The sequence below is a fragment of the Neopelma chrysocephalum genome, unplaced genomic scaffold (genome assembly GCF_003984885.1).
Source record: "Neopelma chrysocephalum unplaced genomic scaffold, ASM398488v2 Primary Assembly neopelma1_26, whole genome shotgun sequence".
Lineage (NCBI taxonomy): Eukaryota > Metazoa > Chordata > Aves > Passeriformes > Pipridae > Neopelma > Neopelma chrysocephalum.
The window spans coordinates 6,151,655-6,172,904 of record NW_020897695.1 but is presented as its reverse complement, the minus strand read 5'-3'; the positions used below and the strand labels follow the sequence as shown (position 1 = coordinate 6,172,904).

The 21,250-nt window shown below is 40.6% G+C and overlaps 1 protein-coding gene across 6 annotated transcripts in view; it reads right to left on the bottom strand.

Annotated features, from left to right (window-relative positions):
* Positions 1 to 2,131: 2,131 nt before the first annotated feature.
* Positions 2,132 to 21,250, bottom strand: part of UBE2E1 (ubiquitin conjugating enzyme E2 E1) — a 46,616-nt gene continuing 27,497 nt past the window's right edge. For all 6 annotated transcript variants that reach the window (XM_027675380.1, XM_027675379.1, XM_027675378.1 and 3 more), the window contains 3 exons: positions 11,432 to 11,564; positions 4,049 to 4,196; positions 2,132 to 3,032 (listed from right to left, as the gene is read on the bottom strand). In XM_027675380.1, coding sequence (XP_027531181.1) covers positions 2,935 to 3,032; positions 4,049 to 4,196; positions 11,432 to 11,564 — 379 coding nt within the window. In that variant the 3' untranslated portion in view covers positions 2,132 to 2,934. The remainder of the gene's footprint in view (positions 3,033 to 4,048; positions 4,197 to 11,431; positions 11,565 to 21,250) is intronic.

The following is a 21,250-nucleotide window of genomic DNA, read 5'->3' as shown; positions in this document are numbered from 1 at the left end:
ACACCCCCTACTCACTCATTTCCTACTGAACACACGTGTACTCCAGGCTTCTCCCTGCCCAGAAGACTCCATATCTGCCTGCATGCTGGGGAAGTAGAGGTGACTTCAGAGCAGCAGTGGTTCACCTCCTTGCTGCAACCTCTTACCAAGGAATGGGTCACGTTCCCCCTCTTCAGGTCTGCAGAATCCTCCTTCTAGAAGGGACTTGAATCAACTTTTGATGAATCAAAATCATCACTGAAGCTCACCCTTGAGCAAAGGGAGTACAGGTTGACAAGTCAGAATTAACTTAAAACGTGTGGAGATGGAAAGAACGGAGATGACTGGTTCCTGTCCAGCTCTGCACGCCGCAGACTCAGTGCCAATTCTACTGCCAAGACTGATGTCACCTGTAGGCTGCCAGAGCTGTGCAGTGGAAGTGTAGCTTGCTCACTTGCTCCCCTGGACTTCCTGGACTTGACAATATTTTAAGACAAGCAAGACAAAAAGGATCTTCTAAGTGAGACTAAGGCCGTTTTTTCAAATAGGTTACGTAAAGGCAAACACGTTATCTTTGATTTGGTTAATTCACTAGAAATGAGTTTAGATCATCCAGTGCATTCACATAAAAAACCACCACCCACTGTTTTCTTTCATAAGCTTACTCTGATGCTTTTTAAGCACTCAAATCATCTATTCTAAATACCATAGTATTTTATTGACAAGTGATGGAAAATGTAGTGTCTCCTCTACAAACACTGTACATACAGTGGCTGGTACTGAGTGAAAATGAAACTTGCTGTAGTACAGTTTTGCATAGGGTCAATAAGTAAAGTACAGAGTATAATGTAGTAGTTAAAGGGCAGAACACCTATTTTGTTCTTACTGTTCCACTGACTCAAACCCTGTTCTAGGTCACTGGGATCACTTACCTTCTGCAAAGCTAGAGTCCCTTCACCAGCTAATGGGGAAAATTGTTAAAAAGAAGAAAAATAAATTAGTAAATTGTACTATCTTTCTCTGTTCTTCTTAAACCTCTATCCTGCTGAATACCCACTGTACAGATCAGTCACCCTCACCAGCTACAACAATTAATTTGGCATGTCCTGGTAGCACAAAGCAAGAAGCTGGCAAAAACCTACTGAGATTTAACCATTTACATCTTTACTCAGTAAAGGAGAGGAGGGAAAGATGGCCAGAGATGCTCCTGGTGTGATGTAGCTATATACCAAACAGCCAAACAGCTGAGGGAGCTCATACACCTAAACATACATTGTGTCAAAAGACTGCAGTTCAGCTGATGAGGTTATGGTACTACAACCCACAGCCACCCAGCCAAGGAAAGGGCACCTCTAATTAACAGCTTACTTTGGACCAAGTTAGATTGGCTATGTATCTAGATAGGAAGAGAAGTATGTCAATAAAATATATATGGAATTTATTTTAAAGTACCAACCCAAATCTGAGAGTGCAGATGACCACGTGGCACCCAGAAGAATTTCACAAGGTGAAGTACTCGCCATGTGAAAATGAATCTGTGCTTCCGGCCTTTACCTTAAGGGAGTGGTCTGAAATGCCATATCCACAACTAACTGCCCTATTGCTACACACCTCAATGTAAACAGCATGTCTCTAGGAGATAATCTTTATAGGTAGTTAAAAGATCTACAGATTAAGTCTCCTTTACAGTGTCTCCTGCTAGCTTACCAGGACACGATTCCTTCTCCTCTTCCAAGTCCAAATAGACCACTCCATCAGAAAAGCATCAAGATATTCTTTTCTTCCTTTTACCTCCTGCCTCTTTCCCTTCTAGACTGCTTACACTTTTCCAGTTGTACTTTCACACAACATGCCACTCCTGAAGAGGCAATGCTGTGAAAACTTCCACTAAAAAGTAACTATCATGGATTCTGTGGTATGTTACCTCCTCACGGCCATGCCCCTGCACAACACTTAATCAGTGAACAATTGCGAAGGTCTTATGCTGTCATTCATTGTATGGTTGTCTAGAACCGTCTTCCCAAAATAGCAGCAGTCAGTGCACTCACCTGCAGATCTCCCTTGTCCTTAACCATACCGTAATCCTCAAAGTGTACTGAGAGACACCATTCTGGCAAAATGGGAAAGCAACGGACTAAGCAGAAATATTTTCTTTTTTTTTTTTTAAACATCTTTTTATTAGCACAGTAACAAATGCAGACTTAAGTAGCCCACAACATACAACCAATCCACTGAGTGACTCCTATTCCACACCTTACAGTTAAACAGCTTAAGGTATTTCACTACAGGTTACCATAAGTCCTGATTAAATCCTTTATTCTTTTCACAAAGATAGATTGGCTTATAAAATAATACATTAACTACTTCTCCTTTCATATATGAGGCCATATATCCACCTCTCCATATCACAGATCATGAGATGACAGTCTTTAAAAAGGATTTGTTAAATACCAGTGTGCCCTCCACAGGGGAAAACAATGCCGACATCTTTTTACAAAACAAAAACCCAAAACCAAAACCAACCCAGAACAAAATAAATCCCCCAAACCCAAAACAAACAAAAAGCAAAAACAGTGTGTAGAGTCTTGAAAGGACTTTTACATAAACGTCAACCTATGTACCTGTACAAAATTAAGCTGTTTTAATCTTTTACATATTGCAAGCAAACTGAAAACCAAAGAAGTCTAAGAAGTTTACATTCTTCTCGGTACTATATGTGAGCTAATATTGCTGAACTAATTACAGTCTTAAAGTATGCTATTCCCAATCCTAGCTGTCTACTGTAGCAAGATACCTTAAGTTACAACAACAAAATCTTAGGAAATAAAAGACTGAATAAAATCTGTTATAGAAATACCCTACTCTTTACCAGCACCCTCCCCCCCCCCCCTTCAAATTCATAAGCAGCTCTTTCCATCACAGACGAATAATGTAAGAGTTTGACAAAAATCCAATTTATGTAGCGTATCTTTTGGTCCATTGTCTGGCCATTCTGTCATGCTCTGCTCTGTTAGTCATATACTGAGTGGCAATGCTTCCAACCAGGGGGTCAGCTGAAAAGGAAATACACTGCTTATTTTAGACAAGTTACCAAATAAAAACTTTAAAAAAAAGCTGAACTGTGAATTTAATACAAGATAAGGTTCACTGTAACAATCTAAACATACTGAATTGATGGTCTGTATCCTCTCTGATTTTGTGTATTTATGGTGATGTACTAATCTATAACTTAACAGAGTGAAATGTCAACAAAGTTTTAAGGAGTTTAAGAGACAATAATCAGTCATAATTTGCATTACTGAGAACTTTTACCAATTCATGCATTTCAGGTTTATTTTATTCCCTCTAAAAGCACCTGAGACACACTCATTGCTAAATGTCTTTGTATCAATATAAACCTGCCTTCTAGGAAAGATCAGATCTCAAGAAGAGGTTCCAATAAGTTCAGCATATATAACACAGTGTGAAATCTGGTGTTTCTCTGATCTTCAGATATATAAAAATACAACCTGTAAAATTGACTTTGAAAACCAAGACCTATTCCTCTTCAATGGTGTGGATAGTGGGTGGGTTAGAGCAGCAGTGACAATTACTTGTGGTATAGTTGGTCACTGGCTTTAAATGGATGATGGAAAGTAAGAGGCTAATCCCCTGTTTTCAGAACTGCGTTTGTGGCTCTTCCAGTTCCATTACCAAATTATTGTAACCCTACAGACCAGCAAAGAGTGTTCAACCCTCACCCAAACCCAGTGTGGGTTTGGAAGGGGAAGAAGTTTTCATGTGCACGAGAAGGACCACTGCTTTCCTCTTGGGTCAGCCTGAGGAGTTGTGAACAGCAGGCTGTTTGGGTGTATCACCTCCACCACCTCCAGCCCTTCTCCGTCTGCCCTGGAGAGGGAAACCTGCTACTCTGGAGGCTGGAGCCATGCTGGCTGAAGCCATGCTGGCTGGAGCCATGCTGGCTGGAGCTGGCTGAAGCAATCAGGGTGAGATGAGGGCCATGTAATATTTGGATGCCAGGAGGGGTGCAAGGTGGCAGGCAGCCTGCGTGGCCATGCAGGGAACTTACCCGGGTTGCAGTCTGTGAGGAGGGAGCAGATGGAGAGAAGAACTTTAGAAATGGTTAATGCTGGACTCCAGTTGTCTTTTAAAATGTCCAGGCAGATGACGCCTTGGCTGTTAATGTTACAGTGGTAGATCCTTGTCCGGAATGTTACCTGCAAGAGAGGGTTATGAGCATCCGTGCCGCAGGGACAGGCGGTACAATGTGACGGAGCGAAGCAGCGGCCCCTGGCTGACCCACCGCCGAGCTCCCCGGGCCGCCGCCGCCCTCTCGCGGTGGAAACCAAAAAGAGCCTGATTTAAATTAAAAACGAGTAACAGTCTCAGGAGCCAACTTCCACAGCCACTGCAAAACCCAGGATGTGGGGGGGCTAATTTTTTTTTTTAAATTACCTTTTGTCTTTTTGGTCACAGTGGCAAAGGGGCCCAGGGCTTTAACACCAGCATTTTTCTCCTGCTGGGCTCCCAAGGACTTGTAAAATCCCCCAGACAGGCCAGGGCACTTGAAATCACAGCTTTCATCACTTTTAAGAGCTCAGCAATAGGGTAAGTTAGTTGGATTTTCCTATTTTCAAATCTGGGAGATGTGACTGAACGAGACAGCTTACCACAGAAGTTACCCGAAAGCAAAACAAAAGCACCATGAGCCATCTTCAGAAGAACACAATGTGACCTGTAGAGAGGCCTTACTCTGACTCACTAGATGAACAGCAACAACAAATTTGGTGGAATTTACATGGATTAGGATTATGTGGATGAATAAAGGCTGGTGGTTTCATGCCCTAAATCCTCAAAATTTGTCAGCTATCCACACCCACACCTGCAAATTTTATGATTTGTTTATAGGTCAGGGGGGTATTTACAAAACACACTTGGTAAGCCTGCAGTGTAACAAGAACACAGTAGTGCTTCACCTCGACATGAGACCAGCCTACACATAAAACTTGCCAGTCAACCTTCATTTTTTCTACTGCCTTTCTGATGCAAAAATTTTGCCTGTGACCCTCGCTCTCACCGGTTTGGGAAGCAGACACAAGGTGAGGTGACACAGCTACAAAACTCTGGTGGCCTGCCGTGTCCCTGTGCACTGAATCCATGCAGTGTTTCCAAGAATGCTCCCAATGCACAGAGCACACAGGCTATTTCTGGACTTGCAAAAGCAGTTACTTGTCACACAGGAGACACCCACACTGCACATTTAGGGAGACTTTATACTTTGTTTCTTGTGAGCTTCCTGGATTTTGGATTAAAACAGGAAGCGAAGGAAACCCCGAATCCCTGCACATTAGCACATTATGGGTGGGAATAGCAAAATGACTGCAAGAGAGCAGAGATGTGTCATCCTCCCACACCTTCTGCAACAAGCTGCCACTCCAAAACCAAGAACCCCTGCTGCTTTCTACCTAGGGAACCTTAGAGGCATAATAGCAGACAAGAAAGCAAAGTGACCTTTGTTTCCCAGATCATCTAATCTTCAGAGGAAAAGCACTAATTACTCCCTACAGTCATGTGGAAGTCCACGTGCATCAGACTGAGCAGAGGGCGGACCTGCCTCTGCGGTACCTGCCCCAACCCACACTGTTCAGGGCAAAACAGAAGTTCGTGGCATTTGCAGTTGCTGGTGACGGCTCTGCCCTGGGTTGCTGAGCAGCCCTCAGCCCTCAGCCCAGCCCCATTGCTTGCTCAGTGTTTCTCTATTTGACCTGCATCCTTGGTCTCCTTCCAAGAAGACTCTAAATGTAAACGAGGTAAGAATTTTGACAGATTAAACACTTCCAGAAGGGGAAGCATGGAGTATTTCCAAGTAGATACAATAAGGACCAAATTACCAGAGGTCAACAGTTCTAATCTGTAAAGACAGAAAGTTGTTAATTCTGATGCTCAGCACAAAAGCTGAATACTCTGTAGGCAGTCTCTCAGTCCAGTCGACTGATAACTGAGAGCAAAACATGAATCCTGTTTGCCTTTAAAAGTAAGACTTACTTTTTAATTATTATTCATGAAAGAAGGGAAAGCAAAAACAAAAGAAGGGACTCCCATATATTGGCAGAACATGCTGGTTCTTTAACACACCGTAAGATATAATTCTTAAGGGATATATCCATGGCACCAAAAGCAGTTTTCTCCAGCTAGAGGAGCTCTATCAAAACACTGGGGGAAAAATCTCAATTTGTTTTCACTTAAAGCAGCAAGTCAGAACTGGGATCGTGTTAGAAACATGTAGTCCAGCTGTTTGGCATTTACAATTTTTGCTGACGGTACAAAAGTCAGCCATGCAGGGAACCCGAATGGAGCTGGAAGAGGGTGAGAAATTGGAGGCCCTCTTGAAAACAAACAAAAATATTTAAAGTAAATGTTCATTACACCTTAAAGAGGAAAAAAAAATCATATAAACCTAGCAGATTAAGACCAAAATCAAAAGAAACTGAGCTACTTAGAAGGTAGTAAAGAGAACAGCATGTAGAATAGCAGAAAAATATAGTACAACTGAACAATCCTTTGGAAATGTCCCACCTGAGATTACATTAATGCAATAACTACACAGAGTTAAGCACAGCTTTTGAAAAGACATAAAAGAAGCTATTCTCGACCTTACCCTGAAGTGATAGCAGAGGTTAATTTACACAAGTAGCAGAATAGGAGTGGGTAGAAGGAAGTGGTTAGAGGTTATTAATACAAATGATCAAAGCACACACACCAGGTCAACACAAGCTACTGTTTTCACCTCAATAAATGAAATCTAATACAACTATAATATAACTCTTGGGAAAATGTCCATTGTAATAGTACAGGTACTGAACTCTAAAATTCTAATTATACTTGTTTATTGGATTCTCCTAAATCCAGGCCCACCCAGTATGTGCCCGATTCAATTGCTATCTCAGACATAGGCAAAACCAGAATACCACACAAAATGAGAAAACATAAAAAGTAGAGAACAGATTAACACTAAAATCTTCAAAGTGGTGTATGGAATGCTCAATAAATGCAAAAGAACTCCATTATACATATTTAGGACATGAAAGAGAGTATCTGTCCCTGCATCAGATTTCTCCCACTGAAGTTCCTTGTACTGTGCAATGTATTTCCAAGTCAAATTTTAAGACCTTTCATTTCTTCACCCTCAAGTATAGGAGTGCAGTCCCTCTTTATATCCTTCCAGGAATCTGTTAATATCACTTACAGCACAGTCCTCTGACTCTCCAAAAATGTTTGCACCAACATACTGAATCAAACCCTCAGCTGCAGCTAGACCCAGTCCTCAAAGGCTGCACCTGTATACCCTTTATCACACATCTCTAGGATGCTCATCAGCCACACAGCAGTTGTCAACAGTGGTTATGCCTCAACACCTTCTCTCATACATATTCCTAAGGGCTTGGAAGCCTGCCAGGATGACCATTTTCACCTTGCTTTGTTTAAGAAAGTAAATCCTTTAATGACATTTCATTTTCAGGTTATGAAATGTGTTTAAATACAGGCACTTCACCACCGGGCAGCCCACAGCAGGGACTGTCCTCAAAGACTCAAGGAGGCAGTAGAGGTTTTATTCCACTGATTTTACAAGGCTTACCAAGGAAGATTCAAGGGAAACTAGTCCTCTTTCTTTAGAGAGCTTAATCTTTTCAGAGCTTTTAGGCTTTTAAAATTACATTCTTTCAGGCTTTTAAAATGACATTCTACTCTGTTCTAAAATTCCTGCTCTGCTAGTGCTTATCATCGAAGTGATATGCTGCGTTTTGTTTCAACTAGCTGTTTCTTTATTTCTTACCCTAAAAGACATATAAAGGAAGGCTATGGTAATTAGATTAGCCTAGCACTTCAAGATAACCCACAAACAGTATTTACTGGTCACTGCAAGTAGTTGGGACAATCTGAAATCAACAAAATAGCAGGAATAAAGCAAGAGCAAGAGGATAATTATATTTTCCACATTACCATTTATTAACACTAGTGTAGATGTTAACACAGAAGCAGCAAAGAAAGGCTCTTCGTTTAAACCTGAAGTACTCATGTAGCACATGTATCTTCTATTAGAGCACCACTATGCTTTCTCCTATATCCCATCTCAATGTGACTGAAGCTATATGTATTTTATTTCCATACATATACGTGGTTTGTGAACCAACTTGGACTTTGCTAGATGAAAGACTCCATTTAAATGAGACTGCTACAATACAGTGAATGGCCACTAGCCTTTTAAAGCCTCATTAAGTTGTGCTTGTTCGTTTTTTTAATCCCACCCTTCTTTTCATCTGGGTGAGGGTTTAGATCCAAAGATAAAGAGATTCCTGTCAGAAGCACAGAGCAGAAAGCACAGCTGAGCTTGTATGACATAACTGTATATTTAGTTCTGCATCAGGGAACTCGGCATATAAGGCTGTCTCAATATCACCAGTAGTTACAATATGGTCCTGTAAGAGATCCTACCTGACTCTCAAGGCAGAATGTGGGCACTCAGAGAGCAAAGGCTGCAGCTCTGCCTGGGGCGTCTGCACTGGCAGATGCTTCCATTCTGATGGAGCTACTGAAGGGAGAGGCTGCAGTGCAGACCTCAGGCTCAAGGCAGTGCTGAGACCTTTCTCCGGGGGCAGGACAGGCAGTAGATCTGCCTGCAAAAGGTGTGCCCAGGTGGAGGACCTCCTGCAGCAGGTGGTTGAGCTGTAGGAGGTAGTGAGAAGGCTGTGTGGCACCAGGGCTGCTGAGCAGGAGTTGGACAGCTGGCTCCAGGCTCAGTCTGCAGTGGACCCACAGCGTGCAGCCAAGCAGCCAGACATTCCCACCAGTACACAGGGATGGGAGGGGGGCCAATAATGCAGAAGAATGAAGCTTGCCACAGCAAGGACCTGCAGAAGGAAGAGACTTCCCCCCAAAGCCTGACGTGCCTCTGTAGAATTGCTTTGCTGCTCTGAGATTGGAGAGGAAAGATCCATGACATCAGGAAAGACATGGAACTGGGTAAGGCAGCCCCATCCACTCCCTGTGTAACAACCAGCGCAACTAAGAGAAGGCATCAGGTGCCAGTAGTAGGAGAGTCTTCGAAGAGTTGCGGAGGCACCCGTGTGCAGACCTGATGTACTCTCTAGAGAGATGTGCTGCTCACCAGGAGCTCATAACGGGGATGTCACAGACAGGCTTCCAGGCCCTGTACAGTCCACTGACCATCATCCACTGCTGCTGTTTCACCTGGGCACCAGTGATACAGCCAGGAGCAGTCTTGGCAGTGTCAAGAAGGATTACAGAGCCCTGGGAGCAACAGGAAAGAACTGGGTAGTTTTTTTATCAATCCTCCTGGTCAAAGGGAAAGGGTTCAAAAGGGCCAGTTGCATCTGGTGAATCAACAAATGGTTACAACACTGATGCTCCAGCTGGGTGTTTGGCTACTCAGACCATGGGACTTGCTTTGAGAAACCTTGTCTGCTGGGCACTGATGGAGTCCATCTGCCAGAGAAGGCAAAGAGACCTGAACAAGTAGCTCCTGGACAAGCTCAAACACATAAAGGAAGCCTACAGAGGGTGGAAGAAGGACAGGTAGTCTGGGAGGAATACAGAGAGGTGGGCCTGTGCAAAACTCAAGAAGTTTAAGAAGGCCATGTGCAAGGTCCTGTAACTGTCTTGGGGCAATCCCAAGCACTCATGAGACCCCATCTAGAATACTGCATCTAGCTCTGGGGCCCCCAACATGAGAAGCATGTGAACCTGTTGGAGTGAATCCAGAGGAGGGCCATGAAGACAATCAGAGTGCTGGAGCACCTCTCCTATGAAGACAGGCTGAGAGAGTTGGATTTTTCAGCCTGGAGAAGGCTACATGGAGACCTTAGAGCAGCCTTCCAGTACCTAAAGAGGGCCTAAAAGAGAGCTGGAGAGGGACTTTCTACAAGGGCAGAGAAAGGGAGTGACAGTTTTAAAATTAAAAAGGTACATTTAGATTCGATACTGGGAGGAATATCTTTACTGTGAGGGTGGTGAGGCACTGGAACAGGTTTTCCAGAGAAGTTGTGGATGCTCCATCCCTGGAAGTGTTCAAGGCCATGCTGGATGGAGCTTTGAGCAACCTGGTTTAGTGGAAGGCATCCCTTCCCATGGCAAGGAGGCTGGAACTAGATGACCTTTAAAGTCCTTCCAACCCAAACCATTTCATGGTTCTGCAATGAGTCTGGATAAGCCTGGGGTGATAAATGCTTCTGACCTGTGGCACAGAAAGCAAAGGTGTAACAAAGCACACATAGGAATGAAAAAGCTCCCTCTTTAAATGCGTACTGGGCTCGTGACATAATAAATTGCATATAGTTGGTTGGACAATAAATTATTCAATGCAAACTAATGAAACAAAAAAAAAAAGAAAAACTACTCTAAACTGAATTAAGTTCTAACCCAAGAGAACCATCCGTGATGCCAGAGAATCTCCAAAAAGGGATGGACAGATGTCAGTAGGAAAGCACTAGACATGCCCCAAGGTGGACCATGCTGCTTGTGAATCAGAGTCCTATCTTAAGGGTGGAATTTAAGGTCCTGTTGATACTACCAGAAACCTTCAAGTTATGCTAAGAAAAACAGTCAAAAAGTTTCTTTAATTTGGCAAGCTTGTATTAATTTGTCTTGCATGACCAATTAGCATTGTCTCTGCTGAGATGGACTGATGGCCTGAACTATGACAAATCCTTTCTACTGCAGACTAGACCAAAGTCTGAAGATGGGGCAGTTGTCGGCGTTTATCTCATGAATCAAACAACTTTTAAGCAGAAAGTTAAACATGCACATAAATGCTTTCAGATACAAGGCAAACACTGAGTGTATACACAACCACCTCTTCTGGTAACCTAACACTCTTCCTGTGGCCAAGTATTGGAACCACAAGATAACATTCACTTGCACTGGTATTTGCCTTATAACACTGGAACACAAACACATCGGAAGGTAAGAGCTTCACAAATATAATACACCTACAGAAAGTTTGTTACTGTACAAATAGGTGAACAAGTGTCCAACTAAACGGACTAATTAAATATTACCTTAGTGGCCAAAACACACGTAACTTATGCTTACAGTACCCAAGTGGTTTGAGAAACAAGTATTTGTAGCCTTTCTCCTCTCCTCAAATTTATTTACTTCTCAATTTCCCAGTCCTGTCCCAATGCTTGCACTAATTGCTTTGGATGTCTTATGAATAGAAGCAGGGAAAAAAGAAAACAAGGTCCAAAATAATGATCAAGAGGACTTGAAAAGCTGTTAACATTAGCTAATAGAAACCTGTGTAATGTTTGAAATGCGTTTGAGTTTGTTCTTAAAAAGAATGGGTTTCAAATGGGCTGCATTCCATTAACACTGCATGATACTCAATGGTCTGTTGGGCATTCATGACTTAAGGCATCAGCTACGGGTCTCTTACCTTTGGAGGCTTGAAAGGATATTCTGGTGTAAATGTGATGTCAAGGAAGAAAACACCTCCCTCATAGACTGAACCTGGAGGTCCTAGAATAGTTGATCTCCATTCATAAATGTTGTCACCTTTGGGGCCAGCACTAAGAGATAAAAAACAAAATTGTTTAGGAATATGATTACAGCTCAAATAAATATGACTTCTTACATTCTTCAAGTATGATATGGAAAAAAGTTTTCAGTGTTACTCTTCATACACAACCTGAAGTAGAGACAGGGATTAAAAGTAGATTGAATGCTTCCAAAATCTCAAAGATCTTACCTGGACTTATCAGTGTTCCTGACTGCTTAGCAAAGCAGAGAAACTAGGGATGGGGCATAGTTTCCAGCCTCTCTCTCCTGGCCTTCAGAAGAGTAGCATTGCCCAGAACTACTCCCAAACATACTACACTATCAACACAACAGAAGAATTAAGTTTCAAGGAACAATTTCCTACTGTATTTCAGAAATGGCTCTTCCTTCTCAGTCTTAATAAAACTATACCATGTTAAAGACCATACTAAATAAATTAAAGACTTATGTTAATTTCATTTATCTTGTGTGTTCTTTAAAATTAAAATATATTCCTGCATTATTGCTAACCAAGGCTCATAGTATAATTGAAGGAAGAAAAATACATAATGATGCTCTTAAATGTCCGAATTTTCTACACTTTTATCATTTTGCTACACTGATTTCTAAAATGAGGCTACGTGAACTTACCCCATTATTTGCATTGTGGAACAGCTTTTGTAAGGGAATTAAAACAGCACTTTCTCAAATCAGCTTTGTCTAACTCTAGATTCTCCCTAACCTACCAGCAGCTCACTACGAGTGGGACAAACTAAAGGTGTTGCAGAACTCAAACATCTGCTTGTGGAAAATTAGTTTTACTAATTTGTATTCTGCAGTGTACCATATGTCATGTAAGTACAGCTCAACCAATAAAGCCATTAATGGTTTAGGACTCCATTGCTGCCTCTTTCATTCTATGCTGCTATGGTAGTATTTTATCTTTAAGATGCAAGAACTGAAAACTCCCTTTGCATACAGGGAGGTGCTGACACAGCCTTTTCCATCATGGATGTACCATGGCTTTGGAAATCTCTTCTCCCTTGGTTCTGAAGGGAATGGATCTTAACATTCCTAATATAATGAAAACCAGCCTTGCTCTTCTGTCCCCATTCTTTTAATAAAGCTACCATAAGACAGAAGGATAAAAACAGGCTCTCTTTATAATATAACAATTATGGAGCAGTACTACTTGGGAGGGACGGCAATCCAGTAAATTCAATATATACATGACAATATGCATTTGATTAAGGTGCAGGGAACCGGATTAATCGCTAAGTGTTAATAACAGTGTTACAAATAGAAATACAGTTGCAAAAACATAAATTGTCAAAGTAACTTCAGTGATCAGAGGCATGCTTTTTTTCTCCCTGCTCTTCACAGTACTGGTGAACATGTTCTTGACAGTAGGGGAATTGGGAGGGAGAAAGGGAATTAATTTGGTTATCATACCTAAAATTTTATTTTCAGATTAGACTAATAATAAAATTTCACAATATGCTGGTGCTAGATAATTCAACAATAGTGAAGCTATGACTAAAAGCATGCTTCCAGGGGCAGGAAAGCATGTAAGAAAGCAGTAAAGGGAGACAGATTCTCTGTAAAGTGATGCACCAGCCATGAGGGAAAGATTTTTCTCCCCAGAACATGAAACCTTGTGCAGCTCAAGATCAGTACTAAATTAAAGTAAAAGCCATTCTATCCTGAACACTTCTGGCATCCCACTCCACCTTAATGACTTGTCCCTGTCCTATGCAGGTCTATATATTTGGACACTCAGTACTCTCCAGCTACCACTTGTGCATTAGACTGGAAGAGTGTTGTATTTCGACAGGAAGCTCTGCCTCTGGAAAGACACCAACTTAACTGTGCAAACTTACTGAAAAGGACTCTCTGGGGCACTCTCAGCCACCACTCCAAGGAATCACCTCTTTATGTGTACATTAGCAACCTACTGACATGCTGTCATTACTGCAAGTTGCACCAGAGATCATCCTCCCCTCCCTCCCCTAAAGATGGAGCTACTGAACAGGAACAGGTACTTGAGCTTTGTTAGCACCGATTTACTGTTGGAATTTTTATCATGAGAACTGGCAACTGGGAGCACTTCAGAACTCAAGAAATGTGATGTGTGATTAGCACTGATTACAGCCCTCTGAACCAACGAGAAATATTTCAACATTCTGCATTTTATTTCCAGCTTCAGCCCAAAGGACTGTCAATAAAAAAATCCCACAGACTTAAAAAATAATATATTATCATTTGTAATAGTCTTAGAAATCTCTTGTATCCTATTAGATTTCCAATTAGAGCTATCACTGCACAGAAGTAATATACTGCTAGACCTCCATATTAAGAGTGCAACATCTTTGTTGCACATCAGTACGCTTTAACAATGATATACTAAGCTTACCTTTTAAGCTTTTCATAATTCAATTAACAGAGTAAAACAGCTGTACATGTCCAATTTTTACACATTAACATTGATTTCTTATAAAGGAAAGACTGAAAGAGGAAGATGCAAGCCAGCTTCAGAGTAGAATATTGCTCAGATTTAATTTAGGATTAGGTAATATCAAACAGCCCATGAAGACCTAGTGCTTAATACAAAAGTGACGATGCTGGACCACAGCATAAGAGCAGCAGCATTAACTTTTGGTGAAGATATCAGAGGTTAAAGATTACATCCTTTGTTTAAAATCCTTGCAATTATCTGCTTCAAAATGAAATTTACTGATGCATAGACACAGGGCTCAGAGGCACAGCTGCCACCTTGCCTGATGCGTGTCACCACTGCTCAAATTAAGTGTTTAGATCTACTAATACAACACTTTGAAGCTCTGCAACATATGACCACTGGGAAGACAATTTTAACCAATTAAATAGAAATTGTTTACACTGCAAGACAAGTGTAGAGAGCAACAACTTTCTGTATTAACTCAGCAGCCCACAACATCTTCACTTCCAAAGAAAGAAATGAGTAAAAGAGCTGTAATGCAGAGTAAAAGATGACATCCAAAAGAAAACTGAAAAGATCCCAACCCATTATTATCCTACCAGGCAGCACGTGTTACACAGCAGTGCAACTGACATCTCTCTTCCTTGGAAAAACAGCGATATACTCAGTGAAGATGTGCTGCACCCACTGTAGCAACTGTTCCTGATTGTTCCCAATGATGCTGGCTTATGCTCTGGACAGATGTTATGACAGAAACGCTCCTTGGGAAACTGCCCAGTGCCAAGGCATTGTTCGAGGACTACCTAACTTTCCAAGCCCAGAAGCAGGAAAATGCAAGGCATTACCTCCTGGTAAATACAAGGCATAGAGAAAGTCTCAGCACAGGTGAGACCAGGCTCAAAGTTCTGCAGGGGTCAAGTCCCAACCAGCCTTGTGTGGCTTTGGAAAAACCTGATCTTGCTCTGCCTCTTTGTGCTGGCAGGTGCCATATTCTTTCTCAACTTAAAAACCAAACAGGTAAATTATAAACGCCTGCAGCAGAGGCTGGGGAACAGAACGATGCCTCAATAAATGAGCTGCAGATGCCTTGTGGTATTGAGCAACGGTAAACACAGGACTGTGCCTCAGAGATTTGGTGTTCATGGAGGGAAAACACACATACACATACACATACACACACACACACACACACACACACACACACACACACTTTTTCATGAATTGAAAAGGCTGAAATGACAGACAGTCTGCAAGAACACCCAGCCTGTGGCTTTTTCGTATTAAGCCATCCAGGTACAACCTCCACCACAGGCCTGCATTATGTGATACCACCCTGATACTCTGCACACACAAACTCAGCTTCCTCTTCCACCCTGGCACCCCATGGCAAATCACTTGAAGTATGCCTATGCCATGGAGGGAAGGCAGGACTTTTTGGTGCTCACTGCATATAGCTCATGTACAAAAATCCCTGGGAACACACTGAACAGTACTTGTTTACACAGGAGAATGACTCAGAAAGAGTCCATTGTCTATGTCAACATGCTAGTTTATTTGGAAACTGCGTGGTCCCTTCTAGGGGTTGACCAAATGATAATGTAAGTGCTCCCTTTAGTGAAATTTCAGGCTGGCAAATACTTTAGTTCCTCTTCTTTGAGATACAGAAAACACACAATAGCAGATCACTTAAGTGACAAATAAATCAAAATGGTACAGACACTAGGTTAATACCCTGATATATCAAAGCAGCATATATTCCTTTTAAAAGCTAACTAATTTAGCAGAGCAGTTAAAAAGTGCCAGAGACTGCTATCCATCAGGGTGATAAGAAGTGCAATTTCATGTTACGCTTAAGGAAATAACAGCTAATGAAAATCTACAATATGTTTCAGTTAAAACCACAAGTAACAAAACCTCGAACGCATACTCCAACTACTTCATATCCCTAGCTGCTATTTTTGAGGCTATTCTGACCTGAACATGAAGAGCCTGATGCAAGTAGCTAAGCTGTTTTGAAGTTGCACACTTGGGGAAAATAAATATAAATTTTAAAAACACTGCAGACATGACCTTTTCCAAGGGACATAGCTCAAATCAGAAAGCAAACAACATACTAAGGGACATGGGAATTCCAAGGTGGCAGAGAATCTAATGATCTCCAAAATAAAGCTGTACCATTACAAACCATGACAGCAACATCAATATTTTTTTTTCCTGTTGCTTTATTTTGTAGTAAGAAACAGTGAATGGCTGAACACGGAAGTGCATCTTGGTTATGGACTCATCACCTTACTAGCTTTGGGAAATATTTATTTGAATGTTAGAAGGTCTCTTTCTTGCCCTTTATTTCCTCCCCCTTTCCTTTTTTTTTTTCCTCCAAAGATGCAAGCCCAAAATGCATTAGAAATTTTGACTGCCAGCGAGGCAGCATATCATTCTTACATGAAGTTCTGGTGCACCTTGATTCTTCCTTCCTAATCCACCCTGCTCCTGACCCCAGGCTAAATATGTTTTTTTTTTGCTGGTAGCCCACTAGGTGGGTCCACACTAAACTTGTTCACTTACATTATTAGGCTGAATCTGGTGCAGAGATTGCAAAAGCACCCCAGGAGATCACCCAAGTGATCAAGTACTAGATCACCAGTTTAAAAAGAAGCATGACAATTTAGCCATTGAAAAACAGACACTTACAAAATCCCCCATTCAAAGAAATTTTACTCTACAGATCTTTAATCAAGCTGAGTTAAAAATGGGAATGTCACAGAACAGAGTGAAAACCAATCAAATAAAAAAGCAGCCTTTGACCCAAACATCACTTCAAAACCTTCATATTAATGCATAGTTCTAATTTTAGAAATCGTCACCTTCTGCATATGCTTTAGCTACCAAAATGTATTATTTTTATTACTATAGCACCAAGACACTCCATTCACAGCCAGGACCTCACTATACCAAGCCTGCTACAATACAATCCAAAGACTTGTGTACACAACTTACACAGGTTTTCCAATTATAAAATAAGCATTAAAACATTACACAATTATTAGGAAGAAATCCAAATAGACAAAACAGTAGTAGTTAAAAGGCTACCTGGGGCCATGCATTTAATTGCCATTTTTAAACGAAGTATTTTATAAGTGGGATGCCTTCCATTTTTAGTCAAAGAATTGAAATTAAAGGAAAAGAAAGGGGAAAAAACCCACAACATTAGAAAATCCCTCCTGTGCAATGATGGAAAGTTAGAGGTAATATACTGGATTACCACGTGCCTACACGAATCAGAGTGGCAATTTTTGCCCCCCGTCAATACGTGCAACCAAGCTGCTCCTCTGTATTAACATTAGCTAAAAATGATGGATTGGCATAGGTGAAATTCCTATGGGCTCAATGACAGATAGGAGGAAAAGACAGCAAGAGAAAAAGTTGCAGCTGGGTTTAGTTAAAACATAAGAAGAAAGCAAAGGAGGGAAAGAAAAGTAAGTGAGCAAAGATGGAACGTTACATTGCTACAGCAATCCAAACAAAACTGTAAAAACAGAACTTAGTTTTCCTTCCATTGCACCTTCTGGGACACGGTTTTCAAGTACAAAGCAGCAAATATTATTTTTCTCGTAACTCATTGAAAGTATTGTACTTTCTGTCTTCAATTTAAAATGGCAGTCACAATATTATTGCACAAGTGTAAGCGCCTCACAAACCCCACATTTCTAACAGAGAATTGTGTTAGAAATAATATCATTCTTCTGTTCATTTTCATGCACAAAATTTCTGTTTTAGCATCTGGGAAAGCTTTTCCCTTAAGTATCAGCCTAACATAAAATTGGAGAGCTTTGAAAAATTGCACAAAACTTAAACTGGAGGATAAACGGTGCAGTGAATTACTTTCTTACTGGGTTAAAAAAGGAAATAAATAACTAAATAGCTCTGATAATGGAGCCGATAAGGTGTTATGCAGGGATTTATAGGACTTCAAGGAAAACTGATCAGAAGGATTTATTTGTGGGAAGAAAAAAAAGGACTATGTTTTCCAATTTACATAAAAAATACTTGGCAATAAGATCATATAACAAGAAAGTCTTATCATAGCCAAGATCTCACTCATTTTCTATTACAACAGAAACAGAAATGCCCAGGAGTATTTGCAAATTTAGGACCTTTACCTGAAATATTTCAGTCTCTGCAAAATATTACCACTAAACTACTTGGTGAAAAGGCCAACCCTCCCGAACAATTTCACTGCAGTTTGATTTTTAAACCAGGCTTCAAAGATTTAAAATAAAATCTCAGTTTTGACCTCAGGGAGCTCAGGAGGAGACTTATGATATTCTCAGAAGTGTGCTGCAGCTCTATTTAGTTTAACAATAATCACTCCAATTTAAGAGCAAGTCCTCATAAAAAGATTCAAGAAAAATTAATCCATTTAGCATTGGTTCCAAAATTGATAATAAATCCAGCCTGCTCAGCTCTCAAGGGTTTCCACTTTCCCCTGCAGTGGGGCTTCTTCTTAGCCTTCTCTACTGCAAAGTACTGGAAGTTGGTTCCCCTACTGCAGGAACATTTTCAGTGTCTAACTTGACTGCAGAGAGGCTGTTTCTGCAAGTCTGAGACTTTAGTATGTACAGTATGCAAACACAGAAAATGCCACACTAAGCAGTCAATGAAATTATTTTCATTGTATGCAAATCTTTTCCTTTTTGCCTCCTAGTTTTAGGTTGACACCATGACCAAAAACTAAATATTAAATTAAAATGTCTCATATCTGACCTTGCATTTCCCATTAAATAATACCCTGTACAAGAAACAATAAAACAAATTGGGAAAGAGTAACAGAGAATCTGACTCACCTAACAATTAGCAATGTCTTACTTAACGTGACAAGAAGATGTGGTGGTAGAATCTGTGCTGTGCCAACTTAACCTTGTGTTATTTTTACATCAGTTTCCTTCCTGCCATTTGTCAACCAGACTATTAACTGCCAACATGGGAACAGAAATTCCTACACATCAGACCTCATTTCCAAATTTAGTATTTACGACACAGATGTGTGATTTACAAATGGTAAGCAAAACCAGGCAGTTTCACAAATGCGTTATTTCTCCAACTACACTATTTGTTTGGGGCCTTTTCAATTCCAACAGGTATATGGAATGAGATTGGTATAAAAATATAACTAGTAAATCTTTTTGTTTCTGCAATTTTAATGCTTGCATAAAGCAAACACGCTTTAACTGGTTGCCTAGCATCTATTTGACAGACCTGTAATTAAAAACAAATAAAAGACAATCAATACTATTAATAAATATGAAAGTTCTTGTGTCACTAATCTCAAATGTGGTGTACTCCTCGAGAGAAAACAAAAGTTCTACTTCCTGCTGTCACGTATCGGGATATAGTAGGTTCTTTACACATGGCACAGAAATTACCCCCTCTGACAACTAAACAGTTCAGTAATGTCCCCTTTCTGCCCATAAGCAGCCCTAAATATGCTACAATGAATGATCACAGGGCTCCTCCCTAAATAGCATGATTTATCCATTAGGGAAAACAGAAATCCACCACAATTAACCTGCCATTCCAGAATCAAGCTGGGACCTGTATCTGTGTTTCTGCCTTTCATGCCCATCTCCTGTTCTGTCCCTATCAATATGGGAATACGAAAGGTGATATCAATAAACAGATAAAAAAAACAGCCAGCACATCATAAATATTCAGGCACCCTGTAGTACATAAAGTGTACAACTGCTAAGTTTGAACCCACGTGATCTAGAGGCTTCTCTCTCTTCACAAGTCACTTGTCCTGTTCAATTTAAAAAAATAGAGGATCCCAGCTATTTCATAAGTCCAGGTATCCAGCACTGAGCTATCATAGTGGACTATTTATTTTTGACTTGATCATCAGTTTGCCGTATTGATTTCATTATAACTAGTAATTCTCCAGATCAAGAAATGCATACCCTAAACGAGTTAGAACATAAGGGCAACAGCAGCTACAAACCAGCTTGGAAAAAACAGCCTGAGAAAGTTAAAGATGATGTGTAACACTTGGCAAGATGCCCCTGCTATGCTGAAAATTGAAAGCAGACAAGACTCTCGAACTTCCTCAAACAAATAAGGACAAGGTTCTTGTGGCTTCATCCAACTGACTCCTCGAGCTAGCTTTCTTACTTCCAAGGGGAGGAAAAGGGCTACTTTAAAGTGAACAGACAATGGCATTGCCAGGGTAAAGGATGCACTACCGTCTCTCTTGCACTGAACTGCAGGAATCCTGTTTAAAGTCTGTACTCAAAATGACGATGAAGTATTTTAAGATTACTAGTTTACATGCAACTTTAAGCTGGAAAAAATCTGCTCATGTACCACATGCTCCTACCCACCACCTACCTACCAATAAACCAACTCACCCAAAAAACATGCTACAAATTAATTCAAATCCATCAGCCAATCAACATCAAGAGAGTCTCCTTCCCATTAGATCACTGACAGATAGAGTCAACATCACTTAATAATCAGGCCATCCCATTATCTCGGCTTCATGTCATTATATTTCTTCCCATCAGCATACCAATGCTGATACCATTAACATTATGTTGCTTAATCAATACAGTATGTTTTGAAGGACATATCTTAATCATACATGACACCTAGAAAGAAAAACCTAATCTAGAGGTCTTCCCCTTCTCTTTTACATCCATTAGACCTCTTTCCCTACATTTAAACTAAATAAATTAAGATCACTGCATTGGGATCAACTTATTTCACTGCAGGTGCTAACAGCAAAATTACACAAACCAGCCAATACAAAACCAAAATTGGGTTACTGCTCTCAAAACAACAACAAAATATTCTCAGTTATGCTGCAATACCTAGAGTACCTCTTTCCTGATTTTCCACAATTCTAAACTATCAAAATTATCTGGTAGAAAAGTAATTTGAAAACATTGCCTTTGAGTTTTGAAACTGTGGCATGTACAGACTAGAAATTTTATCAGAAATCTAAGATGAGAGTTTACTTTCTTTAAGTAAAACAAGATTACCTAGACCGTAATACAGCACAACTGCCAGCCAACTACACAGCAGTCACTAAAAATTGTTTATATACCACTGCAAGTTGTTCTCATTAATAACAATTGCAGACACAAGTTTGTCACAACAGCTAATCAGCATTTACTGTAGTAGTTACAAATATGCTGAAGCTTAAAAACCCCCAAAACTTTCAAAAGACTTAAAAGAGAATTTTCTTTTTTTTTTCCCCAGCAGATT